Raw genomic sequence first — 22,740 nt, 5'->3', positions numbered from 1 at the left:
AGATCACAACCTGAGCCAAAACCAAGAGTCCAACGCTTAACCAACTGAGCCACCCAGGTGCCCCTGTTGGCAGGTTTTAAAGAGCCTTAAATGCCATACCAAGAAATAAGAACTTATTTTGTAGGCACTGGGGAGCTAACAAAGGTTTTGAGTAGAGAAATTATATTTGAGTTTTAGAAAGAACTGGCACATTGTGGAAGATGGGTTGGAAGTCGAGGGAGTGTAGTAGCAGTTAGGGAACAGACAATGTGGACTGATGATAAAGAAGCATGGTTTACTGAGCATTTACTTTGTGAAAGACTTTTTCACAAAATGTTATGTTAATTAAGCCTACTTCACCCATGTAAAATAGACATTATTACCCTTATTTTACAGATGAGGAAGCAGGTTCAGCAAGATTAAATAACCTGACTTACTATCCCTATTAAGGTCACATAGCTTTTAAGGGGCAAATTCTGGTACTTTCTACTATACCATGCTGGCACAGGGGAAGAAAAGAGGGTGGATTTGAGAGACATTATGGTAGTTACCATAATGTGGGGTACCAACTGAACATGGATGGAAGGTATGAGAATTTTCTAAATGATTCCATGTTTCCAGCTTGGCACCTGGGTGAATGATACCACTATTAACCCAAATGAGCACAGGAGGAGGAGCAGAGGGAGGGAGGCGAGATAATGTCAGGTTTGGACATTTTGAGTTGGCGGTGCCTATGAGACATCTAGAAATGGAAGTGTCTAGAAGGCAGCTAGAAATAAAGGTCTAAAGGTTAGGAACAAAAGAAAGCTAGAGGGGCGCCTGGGTGGCTCAGTTGGTTAAGCGACTGCCTTCAGCTCAGGTCATGATCCTGGAGTCCCGGGATCGAGTCCCGCATCGGGCTCCCTGCTCAGCAGGGAGTCTGCTTCTCCCTCTGACCTTACCCCCTCTCATGCTCTATCTCATTCTCTCTCTCAAATAAATAAATAAATAAATCTTTAAAAAAAAAAGAAAGAAAGAAAGCTAGAGAGTAAGATTTAAGACTTCCCAGAAAAGATGTGAAAGTTGGAGGTTTAGGGAGAGATCAGATGATTCAGGCAGGAGGGCTGAGTAAGGTAGAGTGAGGACACCTACCTACCTTTGTTTGTTTGTTTGTTTTAAAGATTTTATTTATTTATTTCAGACAGCGAGTGAGAGAGAGAATAGGAGTGGGGGAGGGGCAGAGGGAGAAGCAAGCTCCCTGCTGAGCAGGGAGCCCGACCTCAAGACCTCATGACCTGAGCCAAAGGCAGACACATAACCGACTGAGCCACCCAGGCACCCCAGGGATACCTACATATTTATAAGGCCATGTTCTAGGAGAAGCAGGGAGCGGTTCTCACGTTTCTATCCTCCTTCCCTATCTCTGCCCCCAGTGACTCCTCAGAGAGTGGCATGCTATCCCGCCTGGGTGATCTGCTCTTCTACACTATTGCTGAAGGACAGGAACGAATTCCTATCCACAAGTTCACTACTGTAAGTTCTCCTCTATCTGCTCAGAATGCTGAGCCCTCAGGATCTCTGCAAAGCGGGAAAAGGAGGGCAGGACAAGTGTAGGGCTGCTAATGGGTTGCTTCATGAGGGTGAAAAATAGTAGATGGCAGTAGATATCTAGGCTCATAGGCAATCCCATCTCTGCTCCAGGCTGGGAAGATTAAACCATCTGATTCAACCTATAGTCTTGGTTTGAGACTTGGCCCCAAGGGGTTCAGAAACCAGCTGCCATGATGAAAAAGGGCAGGAAACCCTTATTAGCCTTCAAAGCTGCACCATTCCCTCCTTTTCTACTCTGCGAACCCATTTGTTCCATCTGTTGTGGTAGCTGGGGTTGAGCTCGTTGTTATCCACTGGGAAAGAATATTAGGATTGCATTGCTTTCCTTGTAGTTGAACTTACCAGGCTTCTTCTTTCCCCTAAAGGCACTGAAGGCCACTGGACTGCAGACATCAGATCCCCGGCTCCGGGACTGCATGAGCCAGATGCGCCGCATGGTTCGAGAGTCCAGCAGTGGTGGCCTCTTGGACCGAGATCTCTTCCAAAAGTGAGGGCCCCAGAATCAAGGGCACCATTCTCAAAACTGTTCTGTGGACATAGACTATAACAGCAGGGAGGGCTCTTGGGGATTGGATAGTCCAGCCCCTCACTGTATTACTTATTTATTATACAAGTTACATATGAATGTTCATTTACTCATTATAAAAGTGCAAACAATATAGAAATACATGTTCTCCTTTCCCTGTCTCCCCAACCCCAGTCCCTTTTCCCAGAGGTAAACATTGTTAACAAATTAGTGTGTATCTTCTAGATAATGTCCTATACATTTATGTACATATAGGAATATATGTAAATATACTTATATGATTTAGGATTTTTAAAACATTAAGGTGACCCACTACACATATTATTTGGGTATTTATTTTTTTCTCATATCCCAAGACACTGTGTCTTGAGCTATCTTTCCACATCATTACAACCCCTCATTTTAGAGGCAAAAGAAACTTGAGACCCAGAAAGATAAAGTGACATGCCGAAGGTCATACAGCTGTTGGTCCCAAACCTAATGACCACTCGCACTTTCCTTATTCCCAACTTCCATGGCTCCGGAGTGAGTCACAGCTGCATCTCTCCAGCCCCCTAACCCAATCGTGTCTGGGATCCAGGTGTGTGAGCAGCAACATTGTGCTCCTGACCCAGGCATTCCGAAAGAAGTTTGTCATTCCTGATTTTGAGGAGTTCACGAGCCATGTGGATCGCATCTTTGAGGATGCCAAAGAGCTCACTGGAGGCAAAGTGAGGGCAAGGGGACTAGGGGAGGGGCAAGGGCTCTGGGCCAGATATACCTTGCTTCTTGGAAATTTCCTGGGGCTGGGAATCCGTGATTGAGAGATGAGAAACAGAACCTCTAAAAATGGGGACAAGGGCTTTATATATTTCTATACATGTAATTTCTGGAGCAGATGAGGGAATCCAAAGTTTCGAAGGGGACAATTAGCATAAAGGATTCAATAGAACTTTGAAAGAGACCTATAGAGTAATTAAGCCCAAGACCCAAAAAGGGAAGCTGACCCCAGAATTCTCCTCTTTTTACCTTCCATAGGCTTTAGTGCCATCTCTATAGGAATAGGGCTACAGAAAGATAAGGCCTTCTTGGACTTAAGGCTTGGGTGTCCCTGGAAACAACGGGCAGGAGGGAACCCTTTGCCCTGCAGAAGACAGAATTTTCACTTTTATCTAAAAGATTCTCCTGACCCTGAACCTCAGCTCTGTTCCCCCTCTCTACATCCATATCTCTGTTCTGTCTGTTCTCTGTCCCCACTCGTGCCCAGGTGGCGGCCTATATCCCTCAGCTGGCCAAGTCCAATCCAGACCTGTGGGGCGTCTCCCTGTGCACTGTGGATGGTCAGCGGTGAGATGCTGGGAGAGAGGAAGGGGAGGCGGGGCACAGGTGCAGAACATAGGCTGACCCCTTTCGCCGCACCTGTCTGCCTCCAGGCACTCCGTGGGCCACACAAAGATTCCCTTCTGCCTGCAGTCCTGTGTGAAGCCCCTCACCTATGCCATCTCCATCAGCACCCTAGGCACTGACTACGTGCACAAGTTTGTGGGCAAGGAGCCCAGTGGCCTACGCTACAACAAGCTCTCCCTCAATGAGGAAGGTGAGCACCACCAGAGCTCAGCCGGACTCACAGCTCTCCCCCTTCTTATTCCCACCTATCCCTGCCGCCCTGTTTATTTCCCTGACCTTCCTCATTAGCTGTGTCATTTCATCCTCCCCGGCAAAGAAATCCTTCTTGTCTAGCCTGCGGAGTGGGTGGACTGTAAAGGAGGCTTTGCGCAGCAGCTAATAAGACTGGGTGGTTTGTATTTCCCCAGGAATCCCCCATAACCCCATGGTCAATGCTGGCGCCATTGTCGTGAGCTCCCTGATCAAGGTCAGTGCCATCCTAGCCTTATGGTAGGTACTGTTCTCTAAACTCCCTTGTTCCTATATTCCTCGTATCTACCCAGCTCTTCAGGGGGTTGACTTGAGGGTCCCCAGGAGGCAGTGAGGGCACAGCAAGGACCCACCTATGTTGAAGATGTGAGTAAAAGGAACTGTACCTCTGCCCCCACCCATGAGTCTGAAGCACAGAGCTTCCTGGCCCTTAGAGAAGTGAGCAGGTCTTGACCCCTGCCTAGGACCAAGGGCCACATGCCAGATACAGGGGGAGGACAGGACTGTTGGGCACTGATTGGCCACTTCTGGGTGAGAGACACAGAAAGAAGGGTGAATGGCCAGGCCAGGGCAGCTATTCACGTCACCTGAAACTGTGAGTTGGCCTTGAGCAAGGGTATCAGGCTGGCCTGTCAGCTGTAGGTCTCCCAGGGCTTGAGCAAGAACCTGAGAACAGTGTGGGCAGCAACACTCCAGAGCCAATCACAACCCCTCCTGAGGAAGGTGGTGTTAGGAACCCTCCCCCAAGGGACTCAGGTGTCAGAGTCCCTATGGTGTTGACACTGTGGTTGACATGTGTAGGAAGCAATGGGGTGTGGTGGGGGTGGGGTGGGAGACCAGGCTCAGGCTCTCCCCTTGCCCTGGGATAGCTCTGTCTACAGCCCTGTAACCTGCACCTGCCTCATCCTATTCCCATCTAAGCAGGACTTTTGGACCTGACTCTCAGCTAAAATCTTCAGCTTTACTTCAGTTATCAATATATTGATATAACAATATTTTTTTAAAGATTTTATTTATTTATTCATTAGAGAGAGAGAGAGAGGCAGAGGGAGAAGCAGGCTCCCAAGGAGCAGGGAGCCCGATGCGGGACTCGATCCCAGAACCCTGAGATCATGACCTGAGCCGAAGGCAGACGCTTAACCATCTGAGCCACCCAGGCGCTCATTGATATAACAATATTATATGCAACACACCTCTCATCCCATTCCTGTCAGTCCAGTTGGAGATGGCTCTAGGAGTCAGGGATACGATAGAGTATGGCTCCAGCCTGGGCTGTAAGGGATGAGGATGGGGATCAGGAATAGGAGTGGGGCTTGGGGACAGGACTGGAATCAGGAGAATGGAAGTGAGATTCAGGGATGAGGTCTGGGATTGAGAATGGAATTGGAAGTGAGACTCAGATGGGTAAGACTCACGGATGGGGTGAAGTTATCTGTACTCATTACTTGATAATAAAATCTAAATGGTTTGGTTTTTAAGATCACTAGATATGCAGGCATACAAAAAAAAAATCTCAGTTGTAAAAAAAAAAAAAAAGTCATTGTAAAATGTAAAATATTCCCAGTAGCAAAACCAGTATAAGACATTAAACTCCAGGGGCACCTGGGTGGCTCAGTCATTAAGCGTCTGCCTTCGGCTCAGGTCCTGATCCCAGAGTCCTGGGATCGAGCCCTGCATCGGGCTCCCTGCTCTGCGGGAAGCCTGCTTCTCCCTCTCCCACTCCCCCTGCTTGTGTTCCCTCTCTCACTGTGTCTCTCTCTGTCAAATAAATAAATAAAATCTTTAAAAAAAAAAAAAAGACATTAAACTCCACTAAGTCCTCCTGACACTTCCCTGTCATCATCCTAGGCTTGGAATGCTGATCTCTCTCTCTCTCTCTCTCTCCCTCCCTCTCTCTTTTTCTTTCTGTCTTTGCAGATGGACTGTAACAAAGCAGAGAAGTTTGATTTTGTAAGTTCCCTTGCTACTCAGCCCCTGGCTGCTTTTCTCCACGGCATGTTGTCCCCTCCAGCTGCCCCAGTGCCTGGCTCTAACCCCACTTTGATAGTGCACCAGCCCATACTAGAAGCCTTATTTCCAGAGGCGTGGGAATCCGTGGCCTCAGAGGGAAAGCCTCCTGTGTCCCTGCTGGGATAAGGACTTAGGAGTTCAGAAGGGTTAGTCAGGCTAGTATGTGTTGAGTAGGGGTCCTCACCCACGTGATGCCTTTCATGCCGCTTTTTCTCTCTTAGGTGTTACAGTATCTGAACAAAATGGCTGGGAACGAATACATGGGTTTCAGCAATGCCACGTAAGGCCCCGTTTGCAGGACTGGCTGAATACATTGTGGGATAGGTGCATGTGCGATAGAGAAGGGGGATGATAGAATCTTAAGAGGAAGAAATGCAGGGGAGTTTTGGCCACCCAGCTTCCTCTGAACCCATTCATTGACATTTGTTTACTTTGTAAAAGAATTTGTTCCATTTCTATTTAGTATTTAGAGAGGCAGTATGAGGCTTTATCCCTAAGCCCTTTCTTGCCAAGCCTCTCAAAGCCAAAAACATCATCAGTTTTTCCAAACTAGATGACTAGACAATTTGGGGTTTGGGGGTTTCTTTTTTACACTTTACAATAAAGCTATGGCCAGTGCTTGCTCAGGGTCAGAAGTTTCCTCCAGGATTACCGTGAGAAGTCAGTTTGACATGTGTGATCTAGTTCTGTCTCTCTTAGGGAAGGTATTTTTTCCCCTTCTCCTTATACCCACCCCTCAAATGTCAAGTACTAAATTGGGTGTTTGCTTCAGATTCCAGTCAGAGAAGGAAACAGGGGATCGGAATTATGCCATCGGCTATTATCTAAAGGAAAAGAAGGTAACTGGGAAAGGCTGGTAGAGAAAGTCCCTGGGAATTCTGCAGCTGGTAGAAGGGCACATGGGGTTGGGAACTTCGGCTGAGATCCTGGCAGTGTGACAGGGTCTGCTGATGGTCTGAAAAGAAATGCTCTCCCTTCTTCTTCCTTACAGTGCTTTCCTAAGGGGGAGGACATGATGGCTGCTCTTGATCTCTATTTTCAGGTGAGCAAACACTGCTGTTCAGCTCAGGGCCAAGGGAACAGGACAGATTGCCATTCTTGCTCTGATCCACAAGAGGGATGCTCCTCTCCAGGGGTTCTGGTGTCCTTCAGAAACACCAGGGGAACTTTTTGAAAGATCAAGATGCTAAGAACATGGCTCTGCTCCCAAGAACACAGTGCTCATGATCCACACTGCACCCTCACCTCTGCCTTGTCTCCATAGCTGTGCTCCGTGGAGGTGACCTGTGAGTCAGGCAGTGTCATGGCAGCCACCCTGGCCAACGGCGGGATCTGCCCCATCACAGGAGAGAGTGTACTGAGCGCTGAAGCAGTGCGCAACACCCTCAGCCTCATGCACTCCTGCGGCATGTACGACTTCTCAGGCCAGTTTGCCTTCCATGTGAGTGCTTCTGGCCCTGCCATCCGTTTGCCACCGGTCCAGAGCCAAAAAGTGAGGACAGGCTTCTTCCTGCCTCCCCGTCACTAACTTCCAGCCAGGCAGTTAGGCTGAGAGTCCTTCAGGGAGTTTGTCAAACACACTGCATCCCTCAAACACATCAATACGTGATGTTGCAGCTTCTGAACCCCACTTCTGCCACCCTTCATGTTCCTGGCACTTCTCCTCTAGGCCTCAGTGTAGAGGTCACTTCCTCAGAGAGGCTTTACTACCATCCTGCCTCCGGTAGGCACCCCCTCCCACTGCATTCTCTGTCACAGCACCCTGCTTCTTTCCTCCCATGTTTTCTCATAAGCTATGATTCTTTTTGTCTCTTGATCATCTATCTCCTACCACCGGGATGAAGTCAAAAGAGACCGTCCTAGTTCTAGGGCAGCATAAGGCACAGCATAGACCCTCAACAAGTATCACTTAGTGAAGCCATGAGTTTAAGGGGGACAGGACAGGAGAGGAGTAAGAAAAGAAGCTAAGTAACAAGCCAGGAGGTTGAGATGGACATGACTTTGCCTGTGCAGTCATTTGGGATAGACTAACTTATTAATCTAGACTTGAGGGCACCTCTAGCTCATCCTCAGTCTCAACTTTTTCCCCAAGGTGGGCCTGCCAGCCAAGTCAGCTGTGTCAGGAGCCATCCTCCTAGTGGTACCCAATGTAATGGGAATGATGTGTCTGTCACCTCCATTGGACAAACTAGGGAACAGCCATAGGGGCATCAGCTTCTGCCAGGTGAGTTACTTTGCATAAGGGTCTTAATGGTTTTAAATGAGTAAATGAAACAACTTTGAGCTCCTACTAAGTAGAGAGAGTAAGTAAACAATCTCTTTGGTTTACAATTCTAGAAGTTGGTGTCTCTCTTCAATTTCCACAACTACGATAACCTGAGGCACTGTGCTCGCAAGTTAGACCCACGGCGTGAAGGGGGAGAAGTTCGGGTAAGGAAAACCCCAGGTGGCTTGTAAGAATATTTCAGAATAGGAAAAAATATATATATATATTTCAGAATAGAACATTCCATTAATGCTTTAGCAATACCCTTGGCTAAGCATCTTTGGAGAAGGGTCACAGGGCAGAGCTGGGCATGGGTGAGCTCAAAGTCACAGTCAATCTCAGGTGGGTATTTGTTTTCCAGAACAAGACTGTGGTGAACCTGTTATTTGCTGCCTATAGTGGAGATGTCTCAGCCCTTCGAAGGTACCAAATAAACACAGTAAAATCCTCCTGGTCAGAGATCTCATTAGGAGTCAACACAGCAAAATAGTTAAGTGCTTCAGCTTTAGAGCCAGATAGAATGGATACAGACTGCATTTAAATGAGATTATTTTAAGTACAGTGACTGCCTTGTGATAAGAATTTAAATAATGGCAGCCATGTTATGATTAACCGGGGTGTTAAGAGCAGAGTCCTAGGAGGTAAGGACCCTGCCTCAAGTAGATCACCAACATCAACAAACATGTACTGGGCATCTACCACGGGTAGGCGGTGATGTTTCTGGAAGCATCACACCCCTGTCTGATTTGGGACTAACAGTCTCATCTGGGTATAGAACATGATTATGCAGGGTCTACACATCTTAGCAAGCTGTTTTCCTTTTTCTGGAACCCATCCAATCTGGAACCCCACTTCAGAAAAGACACTAGTGATTCTAGGCTGATCTGGGTAACTCCAGCTGCTTTCCACTACCCTCAGGTTTGCCTTGTCAGCCATGGACATGGAACAGAAAGACTATGACTCCCGCACAGCCCTGCATGTTGCTGCAGCTGAAGGTATCTGAAGGTTAAATAAAAGGGGAAACAGATCTTAAGACCCTTTCTTTTTCCTTTTTAAAAATATTTTATGCTTTTTTTTTTTTAAGTAAACTCTACTCCCAACGTGGGACTCGAACTCACAACCCTGAGATCAAGAGTTGCATGCTCTACCAACTAAGCCAGCCAGGCACCCCCAAGACCCCTTCCTTTCTACCAAGAGTACTCCCCGTTGTATATGCCCTTAAGGTTACAGGGGCTGCAACTAGTTTTGTCCAGATGCCCTGCAGTTTGCAGGCCAACTATTATTGGGTGCCACAGGGAGCAAAATGGGAAGAGGCCTTTCCCCCTCCCCTCTTGGTTCAGACTCCACCTGCCAAGGTCTGTACTAATGTTAACACCAAAAGGTTGAGGATCTGTACCATCTCATGTTCCTTCTGCTCATATTCCTAGGACACATCGAAGTTGTTAAATTCCTGATTGAAGCTTGCAAAGTGAATCCTTTTGTCAAGGACAGGTAAGTAAGATTAAGCTAAAAGGGGGTGGGGCTTGGGCAGCAGCTTCTCTACCACCACCCTCCTGCCACCAGTCATGTATATAACCATAGCACTGGGGATGTCTTCTTTGCCCGATCACGGTCTTCATTCCTTTTAGGTGGGGCAACATTCCCCTGGATGATGCTGTGCAGTTCAACCACCTGGAGGTGGTGAAACTGCTTCAGGATTACCAGGACTCCTACACACCATCGGAGACTCAGGCCGAGGCAGACGCTGAGGCCCTGTCCAAAGAGAACTTAGAGAGCATGGTGTGAGCATGGGACATGCACACGGTCCCTGCTCGAGGAAAAGCACGAGCTGGCCACACACTCAATCCATAACCACCAAACATGCTATGGAGAGCCACACTGCTTCAGTGGGGACCAAGACTTAGGCCACTGCTTTCTGTGAGAGTGAAAATACCCCATTCCCTTGGCAGACAGAGTATAGAGAAGTGCCTTGGTGGACACATGCAGTAGAGCAATCCATGGAGACGATGAGCTTCTTCGAGGTACAGCCTAATGGTTTGGCCCACTCAAAATCATCCCAGGTCTTCACCCAGGTCCCCTCTCCTTCTCCCTAAAGAAACCATCATGAGAGAGACAAAGATACTCTGGTAAAGGGGCCCTAGCCACCATGCACAGGTATATCCACAAAGGAAGTGGGACAGCCATGTACCAGGCTTTAATAGTCTGGACAGGTCTGCCCTCGTTGGCTGGAAAGTACCGCTGCTACTGCTAGTTTTATAGACAGAGAAAGTATTTTGTGCTCAAATAAACTTTAATTACACAAATTATTATTTTTGTTAAACCCAGTCCTTCTCCCTCTCCCCTAGGGGTATCTAGCTGCATTGCCATCAAAGGTAGAATAGGAGGGAACCACAAGGTCAGACAGAGCCTGAGAATACCTATTTCACGTACATACTCATCCCACCACATTTTCCTCAACCCTAAATATTACTATAGGTTAACTGTATTCTGCTGCCAGAGGTCAGGTTGGGTAGGGGAGCGGGGCAGTAATACGTGAGGGTTTGGGACTGAGCAGGCCCAAAAATGGATTGTGCAGGACCTCAGGCCTCCCTCCTTGCTCTGGAAGTTCCAACTGTGGCAAAACTATCTTGTCTCCTTTGGGCATGGCTGTAACTGGCCCAGTGATTATAACAGATTGACCAAATGTCAGAGGTGTGCAGATTAAGGCAGATGGACTCTACGTGGTGATAGCTGCAGCAGTGTGGGGCTGAGAGTCTGGCACTGAGGTACTGAGGAAGGAGGGCTCTGTTTCATTCAGACACAGTAAAGCACTTCCTGAGGGAGCCAGAGCCCAGACTCTATTGCTATAGAGAGAAAGGGCCAAGTCATTGCACCACTCCTCCAGCCAGAGGTAGAAAGGATTTACTCTGGAGAAATCCTAGAGTCCCAAGGGGGAAAAAAATTACATGGGGGCAAAGGGAGGCAGAGGTATCACAGTGATGAATAATTCAAACAAAGTTGAAAGCTAATAGCCCAGGACTGAATGCAGTCTGAGAAAGGTCTGGGCACAGGGAGGCAGAGCAACTAAAGGAAGCCAGTCAGGCAAAGTACACTCATGATAGCTTAGGAAATTGGCAGTAGTTTGCGGGAGGGGAAGGGTGGCTGTATGCCCAGCTTTCACAGGGTATGGGAGATAAGACTTAGATATTGCACAGAGGGCCCAACACTGCATTTCGAGAATTAGAGATTGCTTGGTGGCAAAATTAAAAGGTTTCAGACACTTTCAGAGGAGAATGGCCAAGAGCATGATTAGGGACTCCAGTGAGGGACACACTAGAGGCCTTCAGGCACCTCAAGCCCTGAGTGGGTCAGCAGCTTTCCATCCCAAAGGGCAAAGGCAGGTACCACTGGACCTCGGAAATCTGTCTGTAGCGTGTGGACCACAGCGACCCTGCTCACATCCACCAGGCTCAGCTTCTGGGCCTCATACTCCAGCAGTAGCCCCACCTTCTCTGGCTGCCCGATGCCCTCAATAGGGGCTTTTTCGTTGGCCAACATGGTGTGCCACCTGCGCTGGGCATAGGTGAACACCCAGGAACGATCGTCCACACCGATGCAACTATCCCGGGACATGTCCACATCTGCCACTCCTATCCGGAACTGGTGGGAACGTTTCACTGTCACCTCCCAGTAGTGCCTGCCACTGGTGACAGCCGTGTCTGCCAGGACCACTGCCCACTCCCGGAAGCGCTCCACATTCAGGGCCAACTTGGTGGGCTCCAATCCCACTATGCCATATTTGACACCTGTGTCACCTTTGAAGAGCGCCAGGCTGCTGTGGGCGGTTTTTTCTTCCAGTTTGAAGCTGATGGCTGCGAGCAGAGCAAAGAGATTGAATGATGACGGGGGTTAGAAGTGATACATACATATTACGATCTGAAAGGCAGTCAGGAGTTCACGAGTACACGGGAAAGAGTCAGAATGTCACGCGGGCAAGGGTGGGACACTTTAATATGGGCCTTCGGACTGGGGACGCCTCGGGATAAAAAAAAAAAAGATCGTGCCCCATGTTTGGACTCTCAAGACCAACGCAGATCGGGAGGGGAAATGACCCAAAAGGGCTCCCGGGAATAACGGAAACCATTTTGGAGATAAAAGAGAGTAAGAGGAAATAATTTTACCTCTGCGGGCTTCGGCTGCGCCAACCCCCAATCGTTTGGCTCCCCAGCGGCACAGGCAGAGCGAACGTACAAAAGGCAGCGCCATCTTGCGCCGGGGATAAACGGGGCACGCCCCCCCGCCTGAGACCTCGCCATCTGCCCTCCTGCTCCTTTCCGACGTGGTGCGCGAGCGACCGCCGCGCACTATGATGACGTAAGAGAGCCAGCGCCCAGTAGGGGAGCCGCCATTTTAGTGAGTTCTGCTCTAGGTCTGCCCGTGGTTGGTAGAGTTTTTTTCCTGAGGGGAATACTGATCACGTTTTTACCAAGTAGGGCCTTTAAAAAGATGGTGTAGCAAGATATCAGAAGTATAGATTTTAGAATTAAGCAACAATCGAATTCGAACCCAGCTCCACTGTGTGACTTTGGGCAAATCACTTAACTTCTCCGAGGCTTAGTGTTTTCATTTGTAAACAAAAACAATAACCTTTAGACGTTGGTAAAAATTAAATGAGAGAATAACTTAGAATACAACTTGACAAATAGCAACCACTAGGTTAAGTGGCAGGTTGTTTTAATAAATAATAATGTGTAAATACTGTAAATGTTGGTTTTGTATTTTCAGGGTTATTGGAGAAGGACTCAAAATCTCTACCGTTTATTTCTTTGCTGATTTGCAGATTTGTATATCCAACATCCTATTAGACATTTCTGCCTGGATGTTCCCTTCCCCCCACTCACCCCGCCAGCCAGTCACCTCAAACTTAACATGTCTAAAACTTACTTTGTTCTAAAACTTACTTTGTCTTCCTACACAAGCTTCCTCCTCTGCGTAGGTTCCCTGACTTCTGTGAACTGCAACCCATAACCAACCAGCTGCCCAGGCCAGAAACCTGGAAGTCCTTGACTTCTTTGTCTCCCTCATCTCACATATCTGATTGTCCTTGAACCCCAATCCCATTGTTTCTTCCCTGGACTATTGCATTAGCCTTCTAACTGGACTCCTCATTCTCCCCAGTGCTGCGAGGAGGGAACGTTTAAAGAGACAACTACATATCTCTCCTATTAGGTGTTTTTGTTTTAAGATTTTATATATTTGAGAGAGAGAGCATGAGGGGGGGAGGGGCAAAGAGAGAAGGCGACTCCCCGCTGAGCACAGAGTAAATGTACTATGTTTTTGTTTTTGTTTTTTTTTAAGATTTTATTTATTTATTTGACACAGAGAGACGCAGTGAGAGAGGGAACACAAACAAGGGGGAGGGTGGGGGAGGGTGGGGGAGGGAGAAGCAGGCTTCCCACTGAGCAGGGAGCTGGAGGTGGGACTCTATCCCAGAACCCTGAGATCAAGACCTGAGCCCAAGGCATACGCTTAACAACTGAGCCACTCAGATGCCCTGTACTGCTGTTTTTGAATTAAATGAATGAGCATGAAGGGAGAAAGTTTTGTGCCCATGTTCTTGGAGTGCAGTGGCTGGCTCATTGCCCAGTAGGGGTCAGCCCGGTCCAGCCTTTACAACCTGCCTAATGTGTGAGAAGAGTGGTTTCTGTTACTCGTAAGTACAGGAGCAAAGGCGTGGAGGACAGATTTCCTTTAGAAAAGTTATGCTCTGTCAATACTTTGCATCTTGCTGGTAATGAGAGGAAAGTTCCTGGGTTCTGTTTCTGTAGTTTTTCTCCTAGGTTCCATCCTAGGTGTGAGAGCTAAAGCAATCACTGCACATTCCTCACACTGTCACTTAGACATACCTCTGTTACTTTATTCCCACTCAGGAAATAGATTTTTGCCTGTCATCTCTTGTATTATTTCACTTTTGCAGACTGACCATCCACCTGATAAACTCACCTTCATCATTCAGATGATTTACCTACCTTGTTGCTAATATACAAGTAATTAATTCTTTTTTTTAATTTTTTTTATTAACATATAATATATTATTTGTTTCAGGGGTACAGGTCTGTGATTCATCAGTCTTACACAATTCACAGCGCTCACCATAGCACATACCCTCCCCAATGTCCATCACCCAGCCACCCCATCCCTCCCACCCCTCCACTCCAGCAACCCTCAGTTTGTTTCCTGAGATTAAGAGTCTCTTATGGTTTGTCTCCCTCTCTGGTTTTGTCTTAAAGTAATTAATTCTTAACATTTCCATGCATAATAATTAAGAAGTGATAGAGTTTCATTTGACAGACAAAAGGGGAAAAGACATTCAAGGTATAGGGAACAACTTCTGCTAAAGCACTGGGTAATGAAATAGAATGAGGTATTTGGGAGCCACAAGAAGCACAAAATTGTCAGGGCCTCATGCTGGGGAGATATAGAGAAGGTTGGAAAAGTTGAGGCTGAATTATGAAGAGTCATGTATTCATAGTAAGAATGTCTTTCAGGCGTCTAGGAACTGTTGAAGGGACACAAGGAGATGACAAATTACAGGTACTTTTATTTTATTAAAGATTTTATTTATTTGAGAGGAAGAATATGAGTGGGGGGAGGGGAAGAGGGAGACGGAAAAGCAGACTCCCCAAGATCATGATCTGAGCTGAAGTTAGTTGCTTAACCAACTGAGCCACCCAAGTGCCCCTACAGGCACTTTTATAAAGATAAAACTGATAGCAACATGGAGAATGAATTGGAGGGAATGAGACCAGAAACAGGGTCAAATGGGGTCTGAAGCCACTAGAGTCCTCAGGTGAGAGATGGTGTGGGTTAAGCCATCTAAGAGGTAGAATTGATAGAGTTTTGGTGACTGGTTAGGTGAGAGTGAGAGGATAGGGGAAAGGAGTCAAAGCTGATTCACAGGTTTCTGATTTAATGAGGGGATACAAAAGAAAAGCATGTGGGGTTTTTTTTGTGTGTGTGTGTTTTTTTAAGATTTTTATTTTTATTTATTTGACAGAGAGAGAGAGAGCGAGAACAGAAACACAAGCAGGGGGAGTGGGGTAGGGAGAAGCAGGTTCCCACTGAGCAGGGAGCCCGATGCGGGGCTGGATCCCAGGATCCTGGGATTATGACCTGAGCCGAAGGCAGATGCTTAACAACTGAGCCACCCGGGCGCCCCAGGAAAAGCATGTTTTAATGGGGGAAGATCATTCTGTTTCAGACAGGCTGTACTTGAGGTGTCTACGGGACACACAGGTGAAAATGTTCTGTAAATATGTGGATATACATTTGAGGGAGAGTGGAATAGGCGAAGTCATCCAAGGAGAGGCTGTCAGCTGAATAGGTAGAGAATAAACTGACAGTACGATCCTAGTGAAAACCAGTATCTGAGATAACACATATACTGTTAAGTACGCAGAACAGGTTCTAACCATAGTGAACATTGATTTGTCTGGCTTGGGGTTATATCTGACTCCCTAGGAAGAGCAGGGGAGAAGGAGGCAAGTACAGGATGGGTCAGTCTGTTTTCACTCTGTTTCTTAGATTACCCCATTTCTAACATGTGGAGGTCCTCACCTGATCCAAGTGCTAATTGGAGCCCTTAACTATAGATGGGAGAGGGATGATGCACTCAGAGCTTGGTGATTGTTCTGGACTTTGCCAGGAAGTCAGCAGTCAGCAAAGCATAACCAGAGAAAGAGAGAGAAAGGGGGCCCTCAGGAGCTAGCCAAAGGGGCTGCTAGGCTGGCTTGTGCTATGCTAGGGCCTTTGTCCTATGAAACTGTCCACACAATGGAGCTGGGTTACATGCTGATCTGGCATTCTGAATATGGGGCTAGGATAGAGATTCCACGTGGTGGATACAGAGATAGATGTTCACCCAGCCCCTCAGGACCATATCTCGATTCACCGTATATTGTAGTTGCCAGAGAGGATGTTCAATACTTGATAATCATAAATTATGTTTATATCTGATTAGTTCATGAATCACTTCATTTACATTTGAAGGCAGCTAACTTAACATGTGTGTATTGCCTGGGTATATCTCATTTGATCCTCATACAATCCTGTAAGATCAGCAAGTTAGATATTTTTATGGAACTCAGACCTAGGTTATTCTTTAGGTCTTGATAATATGGGCTGGCTGTGGAGTAGCTTCAGAGAGGTAGTAAACTGGTCCTGGATAACGTCAGAGGTGGCTATGGTAATCACATGACACCCACTGTGGAGAAATGAGACAAGACAAATAGCTCTGCTTGCAGATTCCCTGAGATTTATAGATGTATTTGCTCCCTAATATTATGGATTATGCTTCCTATGGCACCTCTTAGAGACTGAGAAATGGAGCCTTCTTTATTGAAGGGGGTATAGTAAATTTAGGATCCCTAGCCCCAGGAATATAAAGAGTTTAGAAGGCTGATTGTTAGTAATCAAGAGGTAACTCAGTCTAGTGTAGAGACAAATGAGACTCCAGGATGATCACTATACAAGTGGTTAATACTTGAAGTAACTTTGTAACTACTCCAAGTTTGTTATTTTACAAATCCCTTTTCCCCTTTTCTCCACTGCCATAGTTCTTAGTAGAAAAAACAATTCAAAAATGTTTGTATGCTTACTCAAGCCCAGAAGAAAGAAAGGGGAAGAATCTAGAATTTAAAATTTTGGCAACCAGGGCGCCTGGGTGGCTCAGTCGTTAAGTGTCTGCCTTCGGCTCAGGTCATGGTCCCAGGGTCCTGGGATCGAGCCCCGCATCGGGCTCCCTGCTCTGCAGGGAGCCTGCTTCTCCCTCTCCCACTCCCCCTGCTTGTGTTCTCTCTCTCGCTGTGTCTCTCTCTGTCAAATAAATAAATAAAATCTTAAAAAAAATAAAATCTTTAAGAAAAAAAAAATTTTTGGCAAACCCTGAAAATAACCTCAAATACAACAATGAAGTAGAGTGATAGCCAAAAAAAAGTGAACAAGCTAACCAGAAAAGTAGACAAAGATGAGTTGGAGTGTGTCCTGGGTAATCCCAGGAGTGTTAGACCCCAGGAATCCCCTGTACTCTCAGGCAATTCTTCAAAGGAACTTTCCTTTGCAGATTCCAATGGTCCAGTTGCCAATTTAGCATCGGTGCCTTCTCACTGGCTTGCTCTGTTTCTGATGAGGAATGGAAATATCCTTGCCTTGCCTTCCCTGGAATTCTCCTTGTCTTCCAGATCCTCATGTTAGCTTTCCTCTTTACTTCTCTGGCTCCTGAAACCCAAGTTTGTAAAGATGATTGGGAAGTGGAAGGATGAGTCTCTGCTTTCACTGTGAGCAGCTCTGGTAGACAGAAGCCATTATAAGCTCTTGCCCTTCCCTTGGTGAGTCTGGGTTGGAGGGCTAAAGAGGAAGAAAGAGATTGGTAGGAGAGAGAATGGCCAAGGTTGGGGATACTGAATGTTTAGGTGTGAGTATAAAAGTCTAAGGCTCCCTTCGGGAGAGCACTGACTGTGGAGGGGTGGCAGATTGAGGGATAAGGTTCCTCTCTATTGGCTGAAGGAAGAACACGAAACGTTCTCTAATCACAGGAGTGGAGCTCTCCCCTCTCTGGCTACCTCCTTCAGAGAAAGCACCTGAAACACTTGCTCCTCATCCCAACTCTACTCACCTAGACCTAGAAAAGCAGTCTCCAAACTGGAGCAGGACACTCGACAGGGACTCTGAACCAGACTGGTGAAATGGTGATCTGGGAGATGAGATTCCTGCAGTGGGGGGATGTTTGTGTCCTTCCACCCTGGCCCTAGCATCTCTGCAGGAGAAACCACCATCTTTTTCTATAGATTCCTTCCTTGTCCTATTGAAACTGAGACTTTTCCTCTTCTCCACTGTTAAATCCCAGTCAAAGCAAGTGGGGGCTTATTCTCTGACTACTCCCTTATTCTGTCCTTCAGTCCTTCTCCCATCTTCTCATAACAGGTGCTTGGGGGGCAGTAGGTGCAGGATGAAGAGGCTGAGGCCTAGTTGGGAGAGTTTGTTGAGGGGGAGGGGAACAGAGAGAGGAAGAGGAAGAGAGAGGTGGGAGACCAGTGGGAGAAGACACTGCCTGCCCAGACAGCCAGCCTGATCTTGCCTTCCCCTCCCCGACCTCTGCCCCAGGACCTATTGAGCCAATGGTTTGGGAGAGATGTGCTGGCTGAAGGCCTAGGCACCCTGGTCTTTGTAGGGGTTGTCCTTAGGGCCTCATGCCCCAGTGGGAGCTGTGTGCCAGGCACAGTCCCTCAGCTCTTGCCTGAAGAGCTGGTGGTGGTGAGCCTGGCAGAGATATTTGATGAGATCAGTGGGGCCCAGACAAATCCTGCCCTCACTCTGTCACTGCACTGTGCCCACTGGCTTGAGCCCCTCCAGGGGGTGTCCTATGTCCTTGCCCAGAGCACAGCAGCCATCCTGGCCTAGGTCCTCTATCTAGCACTGCCCCAGGTGGCTGCATCCCAACTACTCATCCAGGTAAGCAGCGGCCCCCCTTCCTCAGTAGGGTGACACCAGGTAGGTGATGAGGGCAGATGGCTGATAGGACTTTAAGGAATGGACAAAAGAGGGGGCACCCCTGCTCTGTGCATCCTCTCATTCAGCTACCTTCAGTATGATGCAAATAAGCCAATGAGTTAGGCTCAACAACTCAAGAATTTGGGTAACTTGCTGCAGATCCTTTGCTTAAAGCTTCCTTGGTAGATAGGTGGTGGGGTCTGGGGAGCAGTGGGGGGATGTTTGTGTCCTCCCACCCTGGCCCTAGCATCTCTGGTCAGATCCAGGTTAGCAGGAAGAGTCACAGGCCAAGCTCTGGGGGGTGGAGTTTTTCTCTACTATCCAGCAGGTACTCACCACGTTTGCTGTGGCTCACCAGCAGTGACTGGAAGCAGGTAGCCCAGGCAGCCCAGCAGCGGGTTGTTCAGTGACTGCTGGAGAACTGGCATTGTTAAGAACCCAACCTATACCAAGCAGGGGCTTGGGGAAGACTGGGTTCCACTCCTCAAGGGAGACACAGCTTTTTTTTTTTTTCCATTTAAAGAGGCTAGGCTAGGGGCGCCTGAGCGGTTCAGTCGGTTAAGCATCTGCCTTCGGCTCAGGTCATGATCCCAGGGTCCTGGGTCCTGGGATCCAGCCCCATGTCAGGCTCCCTCCTCAGCGGGGAGCCTGCTTCTCCCTTTGTGTATGTGTTCTCTCTTTCTCTCTCAAATAAGTCATTTTTTTTTTAAGATTTTATTTATTTGACAGAAAGAGACACAGCGAGAGAGGGAACACAAACAGGGAGAGTGGGAGAGGGAGAAGCAGGCTTCCTGCAAAGCAGGGAGCCCAACCCAATGCAGGGCTCGATCCCAGGACCTGGGATCATGACCTGGGCTGAAGGCAGATGCTTAACAACTGAGCTACCCAGGCACCCTTCAAATAAGTCATTCTTTTTTTTTTTTTTAAGACTTTTTATTTATTTTTTGACACAGAGAGAGACACAGTGAGAGAGGGAACACAAGCAGGGGGAGTGGGAGAGGGAGAAGCAGGCTTCCTGCTGAGCAGGGAGCCCGGTGCGGGGCTCGATCCCAGGACTCTGGGATCACGACCTGAGCTGAAGGCAGACGCTTAACGACTGAGCCACCGGGCGCCCCAATAAGTCATTCTTTAAAGAAATAAAATAAAGAAGCTAGGCTAGTGGAAAACAATGGATATTAGTTATATGTAAATCTATGCAAAAACTCAAGTGAGTTTTTGAGAGTTTATATTGGGTTTGGAAGTTTGGCATTCAGCTATGTGGCCAACGTGAAAGGAAATGGGCCAGGGTTCAGTTCTCCATGAGATTCTTGTCAATGATTGGTGAGGAATAAAGAGAAGAAATTTGGGTGCCTAGCTGGCTCAGTTGGTGTAGCGTGCAACTCTTGATCTCAGGTCATGAGTTTGAGCCCTACATTGGGCATAGAGATTACTTTAAAAAAAGAAAAAAGAAAGTTTAAAAAAAAAAGTTGATAGCTTCAAATAAGGAAATCTAAATATTATTTGATGACTACAAGGGCATTGAATTAGCTGCACTTTGCCCTTCTGTTCCTTATTACAAGAGATTGTAGAGTTGGCGCTTAGGGATAAGCTTTTGCTGTTAATAAAACCTTCATCAAATCGCTCCTATTTATTTTATTAAGTGCTTTATTCTGTACCAGGCAGTATATTAAGCCTTTACTTACATTATGTTATTTGATCCAGAGGAAACTGAGGCTCAGAGAGCTTATGTTAATTTATTCAACAAAGATTTATTTATTGTCTACTGTGTGTTATGCTTGGGGTTTGCAGTGGTAAACAAATCAGGCACATCCCTGCCCTTCTGGAATTTATATCTAGTGGGGATAACTTTAGCCAGGATTTTTGTTGTTTCTGTTGTTTTTTATGGATTTCAAGTGCATGGGATATTCCTTCGTTTATGACATCCCCTCCTCATTGGCCTGTATATGGATTCCCCTAATTTTTTTTTTTTAAGATTTTATTTATTTATTTGACAGAGACACAGCGAGAGAGGGAACACAAGCAGGGGGAGTGGGAGAGGGAGAAGCAGGCTTCCCGCCGAGCAGGGAGCCCAATGTGGGGCTTGATCCCAGGACCCTGGGATCATGACTTGAGCCCAAGGCAGATGCCCAACGACTGAGCCACCCAGGTGCCCCTCCCCTAATTTTTTTTAAGATTTATTTATTTATTTGTGAGAGATAGTGTATGCTAGGCGCACGCTAGTGCAAGCTTATGGGGCATGGAGGGGGGGTGCGGGGGTGGGGGGGAGAGACAGGGAGCTGGGAGAGAGAATCCCAAGCAGACTCCATGCTGAGTGCAGAGCCTGACATGGGGCTTGATCCCAGGACCCTGAGATCACGACCTGAACTGAAATCAGAGTTGGAGGTTTAACCAACTAAGCCACCCAGGCACCCCTAATTCGTTGTTGTTGTTGTTGTTTTAAGTAGCAAACTAAGCATCATTTTGTTTTTTGTTTTGTTTTGTTTTGTTTTAAAGGTTTACTTAGGGACGCCTGCGTGGCTCAGTTGTGGGGCTCGACCCAGGCACCCCACATCATTTTGTGGTTTTTTTTGTTTTTTAATATTTTATTTATTTGACAGAGAGAGAGAGATAGCGAGAGCAGGAACACAAGCAGGGGGAGTGGGAGAGGGAGAAGCAGGCTTCCCGCCGAGCAGGGAGCCCGATGTGGGACTCGATCCCGGAACTCCGGGATCGTGACCTGAGCCGAAGGCAGACGCTTAACAACTGAGCCACCCAGGCGCCCCCATCATTTTGTTTTTTAAGTAATCTCTGTACCCAATGGAGGGCTTGAACTCACACCCGGAGATCAAGAGCCATATGCTTCGCCAACTAAGCCATGTAGGCACCTCAATTAAGCATGATCATTAACCGGGGCGCCTGGGTGGCTCAGTCATTGAGCGTCTGCCTTCCGCTCAGGTTATGAGCCCCGCATCGGGCTTCCTGCTCGGCAGAAGCCTGCTTCTCCCTCTCCCACTCCCCCTCTCCCACTCTCCCTGCTTGTGTTCCCTCTCTCGCTGTGTCTCTCTGTCAAACAAATAAATAAAATCTTTAAAAAAAAAAAAAAAGCATGATCATTAACCAACCATGTAACAGAAAAATTAGAACCTTGAGAATCACAGAAATCTACAAATATTCCACTTCATCCTCTTGCTGCCCCAGCCTGAGGTAAACACCATCCTGAATCCTGTGTTCATCATTTTTTGTTTTCTTTTTTGTGTAGTTTCATCTTATCTGTATGTGTTCTGAAAAGCATATTTTTATTTTAGATATTTTAAAGATTTTTTTAAAGTAATCTCTGCACCCAACGTGGGACTCAAACTCAACCCTGAGATCAAGAGTCTCATGCTCTACCGACTGAGCCAGCCAGGCACCCCGATTTTTTTTTTAACTCTATAAGAAGGTTTTTTTTACTTGATATTTTATTGCTAAAATTCCTCCCTATTATTGAGTATCACTGTGGTGGTTCACTCTTTTTTTTTTTTTTTTTTAAGTAGTCTCCACGCCCAGCATGGAGCCCAAGGCAGGGCTTGAACTCGCAACCCTGAGATGGAGAACTAAACTATGATCAGGAGTCAGACGTTTAACTGACTGAGCCACCCAGGTACCCCAGGTTCGCTCATTTTGACTGCCGAACAATTTTCCATTGTGTGAAATATATGTATATATACAGACAGACACATATATCAGTGTCTATATATCCATTTTTCTATCAATGGGTATTTGGGTTGCTTCAAGTTTTTTTGCTATTGTGAACAGTGCTGCTCTCAACATTCTCGTACATGTATCCTGGTGTAGGTATAGAAAAGTTTCTTTTGGGGGGTGCCTGCATGGCTCAGTCAGTTAAGCATCTGACCAGGCCTGGAGCCTGCTTAGGATTCTCTCTCCCTTTCCCTCTCTCCCTCTCCCTCCCCTCTCTTTCTCCTTCCCATAGAAAGAAAGAAAGAGAGAGAAAGAAAGAAAGAAAGAAAAAGAAAAAGAAAGAAAGAGAGAAAGAAAGAAAGAGAAAGAAAGAAAGAAAGTGTCTCTTGGGTATATAAATGAGAAGTGAAATTCCTGGGTCAGAAAGTATGTTTGTGGGCGCCCGGGTGGCTCAGTCGGTTAATCAGCTGCGTTGGGCTCAGGTCATGATCCTGGAGTCCTGAGATCAAACCGCACATTGGGCTCCCTGCTCAGCAGGGAGTCGGCTTCT

The 22,740-nt window shown here is 47.0% G+C and overlaps 2 protein-coding genes across 5 annotated transcripts in view; one reads left to right on the top strand and one right to left on the bottom strand.

Annotated features, from left to right (window-relative positions):
* GLS2 (glutaminase 2) overlaps positions 1–10,312 on the top strand; it is a 13,348-nt gene extending 3,036 nt beyond the window's left edge. For 3 of the 4 annotated variants that reach the window (XM_006741027.3, XM_081821892.1, XM_081821891.1), the window contains 17 exons: positions 1,392–1,491; positions 1,935–2,056; positions 2,676–2,805; positions 3,342–3,421; positions 3,508–3,671; positions 3,889–3,947; positions 5,648–5,680; positions 5,962–6,020; positions 6,513–6,579; positions 6,732–6,782; positions 7,005–7,181; positions 7,833–7,964; positions 8,078–8,170; positions 8,368–8,429; positions 8,925–9,001; positions 9,434–9,497; positions 9,635–10,312. In XM_006741027.3, coding sequence (XP_006741090.1) covers positions 1,392–1,491; positions 1,935–2,056; positions 2,676–2,805; positions 3,342–3,421; positions 3,508–3,671; positions 3,889–3,947; positions 5,648–5,680; positions 5,962–6,020; positions 6,513–6,579; positions 6,732–6,782; positions 7,005–7,181; positions 7,833–7,964; positions 8,078–8,170; positions 8,368–8,429; positions 8,925–9,001; positions 9,434–9,497; positions 9,635–9,791 — 1,627 coding nt within the window. In that variant the 3' untranslated portion in view covers positions 9,792–10,312. The remainder of the gene's footprint in view (positions 1–1,391; positions 1,492–1,934; positions 2,057–2,675; positions 2,806–3,341; positions 3,422–3,507; positions 3,672–3,888; positions 3,948–5,647; positions 5,681–5,961; positions 6,021–6,512; positions 6,580–6,731; positions 6,783–7,004; positions 7,182–7,832; positions 7,965–8,077; positions 8,171–8,367; positions 8,430–8,924; positions 9,002–9,433; positions 9,498–9,634) is intronic. The other variant, XM_081821890.1, reaches the window with a different exon arrangement.
* On the bottom strand, positions 10,278–12,325 carry SPRYD4 (SPRY domain containing 4). Its single transcript, XM_006741026.3, has 2 exons — positions 12,167–12,325; positions 10,278–11,857 (listed from the first exon to the last, which is right to left on the bottom strand). Exons 1-2 carry the CDS (start codon positions 12,249–12,251, stop codon positions 11,319–11,321), a joined length of 624 nt encoding a protein of 207 aa, XP_006741089.1. The 5' UTR covers positions 12,252–12,325; the 3' UTR covers positions 10,278–11,318.
* Between the last annotated feature and the right edge of the window lie 10,415 nt (positions 12,326–22,740).

This window comes from Leptonychotes weddellii, chromosome 5 (assembly GCF_054177405.1).
Source record: "Leptonychotes weddellii isolate Sample4059 chromosome 5, ASM5417740v2, whole genome shotgun sequence".
Taxonomy (NCBI): Eukaryota; Metazoa; Chordata; class Mammalia; order Carnivora; family Phocidae; genus Leptonychotes; species Leptonychotes weddellii.
The sequence above is the reverse complement of the archived record's forward strand: the minus strand, read 5'-3'. Positions and strand labels throughout refer to the sequence as shown.